Genomic DNA, 9,208 nt, shown 5'->3' on the forward strand with positions numbered 1-9,208 from the left:
TTTGTCCGGATAACTACTTAGACAATAAATTCATGGTATCTTTCCAATATGAACAATACCAACATGCAAATAAAACCAGTAGAATCATTATGCAAAAAGGTTTAGAAACCACTCACCTTAACAAGCTTTTGAACCAAATTCTTGAAATCAACTTGAAGTCTCCTTTCTTTTGAAATCCGAACAACTCTTTTGAAAAACTCTCTCAATTCCTCTCAAAATAGCAGGGAAAAAGGAGATGAGGAGGCTAAGCCTCTTATTTATATAACCCAAATAGGGTAAGGCGGCTAAAACCGCCTTCCCTCCTCCCTTCCACCTCATGCTTAACCACATATGCACACATGCACATACACATACATACCTTTTCCATGCATACATCCATGCACATGTCATGCAAATATATATATATATATATATATATCCAATTAATGCACAAATCCACATACCAGCATGTATCAAATTATCATGCTATCACGAAATCATTTAATCAAATAATCACATATAAATTACCTTGAGTAATAACCAGGATCTGGTTATCACAATCATTTAGATTAAGATAAATCGATTCTGCTTTCATACCAAAAGTAAGTCCCATATCAAACAACAAATCAAGAAACAAAGATGAAATTGAGAGATTGATATGAAGAACTTGAAGAATCGGCCAGATTCTATTATTGGAAAACATGAAATTACAATCTCTCTAAACACTCTAATCGACTCTCATTGATTACAATAGAAATGAACAACTATGATTCTAAGCCTCATATCACCTATTTATAGGAGACATTTACATGTAAAGTCCAATGCCCTTAATCCCAATTACATGATATTACAATACAATACAAGGTAATTGCCTTTATAAAACTTTCATAATATTTAGGACTATTTTGTCTGTAACAATAAATAAATTAGCTAATTGATAGTATGTTGCAACAAGATGAAGTTATACATTTCTCTTAGTTATGTGATCGATGATGAAATGATATCTAATATCAATATGCTTAGTCCTTGAGTATAGAATAGGATTGTTGGCATATGTGGTTCTGATGGTGAAATCTCTTTGCAAAGAATGTTTGATGTTAGATAATGAACCTTTCGACAATGGGAAAATTCGTTTAAACAACTTAAAATTTTGTCTCCCAGTTTATCAGCAATAAGAAGAATCAAGAATCAAACAAATGGGACATGAGGTATGTTCTTGATTTTTGAGAGTTGCCTTCCTTACCAATTCATCGATGAACTATCCCCCAAAGTTGATATTTTTCTGGAAGATAAGAGCGTGGGCCAATCTGGTAACATATCTTGGTGATTGATCAAATCCTCTAGCTTTCGAGATTAAGCATTGCACCAGCTGGGTGAAGTACTAGTGCCAAATGCTTGACATGTATTTGAGAAGGATTGTTCTAGAGGCTTTGGTAGATTCATCCCTTAGTATATACTCTAAAATGTGAAAAACATATTCAAGTTCTTCATCATAACATAAGTCCTCATATTCTTCAAATGATGAGATGGAAAGATGAAGAACCCTAACAATGTCATCGGCGAAGATAGTGACATCGTTGTAGGAGAGCACTGGATCGATGATCTTGTCATCTTCTTTTGAATGTAAGCATGAACACTAGAAATTGCGAAGAAGGAATGTGCTCATATGAGGAATAGATGGAGTAGTAGTGAGAGCATAAAATACAGGACTTTTGGCCAAGAAATAGTCCACGTTGTGATACTCGAGATGATCATCATGTTTCTCCAAAAATCCAATGTAGTTTATTGAGGAGAATTTGACATATTTAATTGAGATAGCAGAGCCAGACTTCTTAGAAGCCATTTGATGAACTGAGAGATTTTTTTAGAAGAGATAATACGTGTTTTGAGAGCATTTGTAGGTTTATGAATAAGTAAGAAAAGAAGGTTAGGTTTTTGGGTTTCTTTTATATTGGAGAAGAGGTGAGAGAAAGAGAGTGTCAGTGCTTTTAGGTAATAATGAATTTTAGAAGATTAGAAATAACTTGGCAGTTGATTCGATGGTTTTATCTTGGAAAATGCCCAACCCACTTCTAATTCTGACAATTGTCATAATTATCCCTACAGAATGGCTAAAACCCTTGGTTTTCTCCAACGGATAAGCTTGATTGGATGCCCTTTCTTTGAGAATAAGAAAACTCAATCCAAAAAGAAAGAGATTTTAAATGGTTTGAAGAGATTTAGATGAGTGGTTGGGATCATATGAGAGATAGTGGATTGAACAATTTCATATTTGAATGTGCTTGAAATGTATCAGAACTTTTACTTTGGACAAACTATTAGATGAGCAAATCAATCGTATTGAGAGCTATATTGCATCCGAGGATCATGGTTTCGGATAGAGAGATGTATGGGTTGGACCAGATGTGTATGAAATAGTTCTTTTGGATAAAATGGATATATAAGGGATAAGAATGTTGTTTCAAATGAGAATAGATAACAGAAGATCTGATGGTCGTTGAATCCAAATCCGAAGAATTAGTCCAATCGGATAAGTGCATATCCGGAAGCTGATTAGAGAGGATTTGAAGAAAGAAGTCTACAGATAAATAATGAGTTGATTTGGGATTGGGAAAGATTATGATACTTTGGGTTTGTATGATGGGGTTCATTATAGTTTTCGTGAAATCAGATTTGAAGATAAAAAAAGATATAAGATTTATTTATTCTTTTGGACTATTCCATGAAAAATATTGAAATTTAAAAGGTGAAGATAATAAGTTAACATACTCATAACATATTAAATTCCAATATTTAACATTTTCAATTTTGTTGATAAATTAACCCTGAATTATTCACAGATATTATAAATATATCAGTTAATTGATAGTCTTTTGATAAAATGAAATTTTGCATTTCTTTTATTTATGAGATATCCTTGAGTTGACTTCTGTAAATTTCTTTAAAATTAACCAATGGTCCTTTTTCTTACACATAGTATTTGAGTAGGGAATACAACCAGTCATGTGTTTTTGAACAATTATTGCCAAGTGTCATATTTGTATATGACCTAATCCTTGCAAACAAAAGAAATCAATTTCTAGGTACCCATCTTTTGATGGGCCCTTTGAGGTTAGTAGGAGGAACGTATTCAGTGAACCTAACCATCTTGTCACGATGATGGTCTTTTGCATAGTGAAAGAGTTTTCTATAGTTATAGCATTTTGTAGGTGAAGAGGATCTAGGAAATCTACAAAACTTCTTTTGATTATTTTGAGAGTTCTGGTTCCTTTTAGAAGACAACAAATCGTAGAAGTAAGTGAGTTTTGATCCTAAAATTCCCTTTTCGCTAGTCTTTTGAGGAATGAAAGTCTTCATGACATTTTTGCCTTTTATGGAAGAAGTTCGAGTGGGATGAATTGTGGATCCAACAGATTCACATTCATACTTTCTGATATGCAGTCAGCTCATTCTGATTTGAGGCTCGAATGAAAACATCTAAAAGTTTATTTCCATTTTCAGAATTTTGAGAGGTTTTTGAAGAATCACATGATTGGTATTTTGAGAAGGAGGTTCTTCTAGAGTAAGTGCATTCGACAATTTATCAAAAAAAATTGGGGAGGAAGAACAACCTAAGCCATGACCATAGTCTGGAATTTGATAATCTAAGATTTTTCTATGGTCAATAGAGGCTTGATTCAAGTTTTTTACTATTGCCTTTTCTTTATCAATTTCTCTAGCAAGGTTACATTTTATCATTAAGATGCAGATGATTTTCACTTTTCAAATTCGTGTATTGATTAATAAAGAACATTAATAGAGAATTTATAGATTGTTACAGAAAAAAGATAAAGTTAAGACCTAATCTAAACAATCTACGAATCACATAGAAGATGCACAAAGAAAATAAGAACAAGAAAGAGAAGTTTGATGAAGAAGAAGAAGAACTATAGGATGGAACAAAAATAAGATGTGTGTCTTACTACGGTAAAGGTTCTTCTTAGCTATTTATTGGAGAGATTTTCCTTTGTCTTTAGATATGCAGGCTTTTGGCCACATATGAGCAGTTCACTTTACAAAGTTGCTAAGCACGTTTTGAGACAGTAAAGTAACTATGTACATGTACCTTTATGTGCAAGGTATAGGGTTGTCCTTTTGTGCATATAGGATAAGACAAAAACTAAATCTTGTAAAGCAAGATTCATTTGATCGTTCACACTGATTCATAATTGAAGGTTTTTCAGTTTCCATTATGTCTTGCTCAGATTCCACACTTTGATTTAGGCATTCTTCTTATAACTAAATCCATTTCAGATGATGAACTGTCATGTCTCTATCTTCAGCTACCTCTTCGACATTGTTGAAGGTTCCTTTGGTGTGATTTTGTCTTTGGGGAATGCTCAGGTTCAGTGTTATAATCGGGTTTCAGACAACCTGGGTTGAGCTAAACTTATACATGGTTATTATGTGAATTACGTGATGACATGCTAATTATTTAAAATACATGAATAGTATGCATATATATATATATATATATATATGAAAAGATGTTGTTGTGCATACATGAAATAGGTGTGTGCATATATAGTATAAAGCATACGTGGATTATATTATTTAAAAATATGAAGATGTGGTATCTTCATAGTGAAGAAAGGTATTTTTATAATAATAAAACCCACCACCGCCCAAACAATTGTATAATGATAAAACCCTGTCACCGCCTTTGTGAAAATAATTTAAAGAGAGAAAAAGAGATAAGATCTTATCTTATCATGTTATTTGGGAAAGAAAAACTTTTAGAGAGAAAAAGGGTGTTGTGCAGTGAGAGCATTCTTGAAGAGAACCTGTTGTTCAAAAAGTGTTTAAAGATTTGCTGGGTGTGTTATAATCTGATAAGGTGAGTTTTGAAAACTAAAACCTCTATAATTGTAGTTATATAAACTGTTGGGTTTTAGGGAGTTATGATTTAGAAATAGTTTGGTAAAACTGTTTTCTAACAGTTTAAACGAAGTATTTATGATTTTAGAGTTTGAAACTGTTTTGGATAGATGAAACAGTAACTATACTTTAAAAGAGTTTTGGAAGATGATATTCTGTTTTAAAGGATTAAAGAGGGATTTGATATGAGGAAATTTATGAAAGAATAGATTGTTCTTGAATTTGAAGGTTTTGATGATAAAAATATTTTTTTGAAACCATTATTGGTTGAAAACTATAGAGGACATCTCATCAAGACGGTTGTGACTTCGGTCTGTCTTCGTTTGAGATTAATCTATAGACTTTATGGATAAAACTATGGAGGATATTTCATCAAGACGGTTGTGACTTCAGTCTGTCTTCGTTTGGATCTAATCCGTAGATTTTAATGAGGAAATAAGGGTTGCATATCAAGGAGAGGTGTAGCTTCGGCTATAAGGGTGGCATATCAAGGAGAGGTGTGCCTTTGGATATAAGGGTGGCAATTGTGTGTGGTTATTATAACTCTTGCTATTATGTCTTTTAAGATTACAATAGATCTGAGTTCTTGCTTCTTTGTGATTTGAAGACTCAGAGATGTTCTTATTAGAAATGATAGTACTGATGTTATTGAGAAGGGGAAAACTTGGTTTATGGTCAATGGTTTTGGATATAATCTGTTTTGGATCAAGTGTTTGATTTTTAAGGAACCAGAGGGGCTCTGGTTGGTAATCAAAATAGAACCAGAAGGTTCTAGTTGTGGATTTGAGAATTATGCAGTCTTTACTCAATGTTTTAGTGGACCAGAGGCTCTGTATCTATAGATAAGAGCTATGTGTCAAAATCATATTTTAAAAGAGTTATCAAAAAGGGTTTTATACTTGGGAAGTTTTCTTACTAGTAAGATAGACCAGAAGCTCTGGTTGCCTATGCAGGTTGAGCCAGAAGCTCTGGTTGGCCTACGCAGGTTGAGCCAGAAGCTCTGGTTGGTCTTGCATTTTGAACCAGAAGCTTTGGCTAGTAGAACCAAAAGCTCTGGTCATATAAAACACATTCTTGGACCAGAAGCTTTGATTGACCTACGCGGATTGGATCAGAAGCTCTGGTTAGCCTCACAGTTTGGACTAGAGGCTCCGGCTAGTAGAACCAGAAGCTCTGGTCATATAAAATCCATCTCAAAATGTGTTTTACCTTTCATAAAGCTATTTTTATCAATAAATTTGATCTATGAATGTTTTGAGAAATTTTACTTAAATAGGAAGCTCTGGTAGAGGAACCAGAGGAGCTCTGGTCCTCTTATTATTTGAAATATTTCTAAGTCTGGTCTTTGGAACCAGAGATCCGATGAACTCAAACAAAATGTGGATTTACATGATTGAAATAGGAATTGATTTTATCTGAATAATGTTTTGGTGATTTTCACCCTGCAACTACATGGAAAAATGGAATCTCACTAGACCTCTAGGTCTAACCCTCATTTTGTGTTTTCAAATGCGTTGCAGGAAATGCAGATTTTAATGATAGTAAAGGAAAGGGAAAAATGTGAATTATTTCCCTATGTTCTTAGCTTCATGAAGATCATGTTTGGATATGTTTTGGAGAATAGATATTATAATTACAAAAGCATGTATTTCGGAATTTTTGAGTTGTGAATTTTGTATGTAGACTCTTGTATTATGGACCTTTGTGGGATTTAACATGTATTATATGAATGAAATATGTGTTATATGCGATATGAGTTATGGGAGTGTTACATTCAGTGAATGCTACATACGTGTTTCAACGATCACTGAATAACCTAGTGAGTATCGCTGAAACTGAGTAGAGGTAACCTTAAGTAAACTTTCACTAAGTAAAAGGGTCATCATCAAATCACTGAGAGAGTTTGGATCAATACACTGCCAATGAGTATTTCAATATGAAACACTCAAAAGCAAGGAATGTGATTGAGAGATGTTTTGGATTGTTGAAAGGAAGATGGAAGATTCTTGCATCCCACTCATCCTTCTCAATTGAAACCCAACTTTGAATTATAATGGCATGTTGCCTTATACACAACTTGATTAGAATGTTTATGACTATGATCCCCAATATTCGATCCTCTTCTTCTTCTTCCTATTCTTTTTAGTGATCGTGAAAGTAATGAAGTGAAATACATTAAAAATATTAGTTGAAACGATGAGTGACTAGCATTTAGAAATACTATGGCTACCAACATGTTCAATACATAGAGAAGTAGATAGATTTTGGTATGATTGTACTTGAATCTTTGACGTTATCTTTTATTGTCAAATTATGTTTACTTATGTTGTATTTGACGTTATGTTTTGTTAGTGTTTAAAAGTGTAAGTAAAAAGTCTCAAGTCTAAAGCCAAGAAGACTTGTTGAGTGACTAAGAACCAGAGCTCAGATACAGAGCTTGGATACAAAGGAGATCATGACTGAAATAGCGCGCCAAAGTTTCCAAGTACTCGGGATGCAGAGCTCGAGTCCTATACATAGAGCCTATGCATAGTACATACAGAACCTTTGGGTCTCAACTTCATTGTCAACCTGTTGGTTCTACTCAATCTCACTTGTACAAATGGCCCTGTCTCCTTTCACCACGTATGCTGAAACTGGTACTCCTACTCTTACATGTGGAGATGGTTGTTGGAGGATGTGTTGAATTTTCCAAATATGCCTATATATATAGATGATTCCTCCAAGGTTTTTCTTACCAATTTTGAGACGCACACTTCATAAGAAACTAGTGAGAGAATTTCATACTTGAGAGAAACAGTTTTTGTGAGATTTTATTTCAACAGAACTGTGTGTTCTTGGTGTAAATGATTATTCTCTAAAACCTTGAAACATTTGACTACGATAATTTCTCGAAAGAGTATTTGATTTTCATTATTATTTACTTGTCGTATTTCATTAACCTACTAGTATTATTGCTTACTGCTTTCGCTCATTTATTTGTCTTTAGCATTAATCACTAGTGTAATTGAGAATCTGAGTTCTTACAATTGGTATCGAAGCCATTTAATCAATCTATTGGTTAGATCGATCTAATATGTTAAAGATTATTCCTCTTTTATTAGGTTAATCTCGTTTTTGAAATCGTTATTCATTCCAGATCCCTGTTTTTCGAGTTTTATTGCATTGTATGTCTATTCTTGTGAATATCAGTTGATATCATTCATTTCATTGAAGATTGTTTTATTTTAAACAATTTCATCAAGTTCTCTTTGATCAATTTATGTTGCTTTAAACCTTGTCACTCTTAGATTAAAATTTCTTTTCATACTCTATTTTCTGTCAAAATGTCAAATCCGACCTGGAATGCTATGTATAGCGCAGGTTCACCAAACCCCCTACTCTTCTCAGGGATGAATATCCCCAATGGAAAATACGCATGATTAAATTCTATGAAGGTCTAGATCTTGAACTATTTGAGTCTCTTAAAAATGGTCCTTATATCCCAATGGCTGTTGTTCCCAGAGTTCCTGCTACACTTACCACTGTTGAGATCCTAGCAATCAGGATCCCTAAGGAAAGGAAAGATTGGGATGATGAAGACAAAAAAATAATCGAAATCGATCACAAATCCAAAAGGCTACTGATCATGGCAATTCCCAATGAAATCTTCCAATCCTTGGATGGATGTGAATCTGCCAAGGATTTGTGGGATCAACTTGCCGATCAGCTGGAAGGTGGAATTAAGATGAGGAAGAATAGACGAGCCCAATGTCTAAATGAATACAAAAACTTTCAAGCTCATTCTGATGAGTCCCTGGAACAAACTTATCATAGGTTCAACACACTCATTAACAAATGCAAAAAGTGTGATGTGATTAGAACCCAGGAAGAGAACAACATGTTGTTCTTGAAAAGGTTGAATGAAGAATGGGAAAATCGGTCTATGTATTTGCAAGCAAACTAGGACTTGGAACAATGGACGTTGCATGATGTATATGGTACCCTACAGGCCCATGAGAAAGAGGTTCAAAAGAAGAAAGCAACTCTGGGTGGTACATAGGCCCTGGTCTCTAAGGTTAACGAGACCAATTCTGCAAGGCCATCTAGAGAGAAGAAGACCAGAGAGAGTGCATATAGAGAAGAGTAGAGAAGAGGAAAGAAAGTGTTGATTGCTGAAAGTGATGAAGAGGACAGAGCATCTGGCCCTAAAGATGATGACATTAGTGCTTGTGCACAATCCTTGGCGCTCATCACTAAGGAGTTTACTAGAAAGATTGGAAGAAGAACATTTGACAGAAGAGGTAGAGAGGAAAGGAATGATAGGTTCAAG

At 34.2% G+C, this 9,208-nt stretch overlaps 1 protein-coding gene across 1 annotated transcript; it reads left to right on the forward strand.

The window, feature by feature from the left end:
* The first annotated feature begins 8,383 nt into the window (after positions 1–8,383).
* Positions 8,384–8,842, forward strand: LOC112502460. Its single transcript, XM_025106369.1, has one exon. It carries the CDS (start codon positions 8,384–8,386, stop codon positions 8,840–8,842), a length of 459 nt encoding a protein of 152 aa, XP_024962137.1.
* The last annotated feature ends 366 nt before the right edge of the window (positions 8,843–9,208 follow it).

Source organism: Cynara cardunculus, unplaced genomic scaffold (assembly GCF_001531365.2).
Source record: "Cynara cardunculus var. scolymus isolate 2C unplaced genomic scaffold, CcrdV1 Un_Scaffold_1464, whole genome shotgun sequence".
Classification (NCBI taxonomy): Eukaryota; Viridiplantae; Streptophyta; class Magnoliopsida; order Asterales; family Asteraceae; genus Cynara; species Cynara cardunculus.

Bases quoted from the DNA above. Each gene is read 5' to 3' on its own strand.
- LOC112502460 (XM_025106369.1), top strand. From the start codon at position 8,384: ATGGCTGTTGTTCCCAGAGTTCCTGCTACACTTACCACTGTTGAGATC.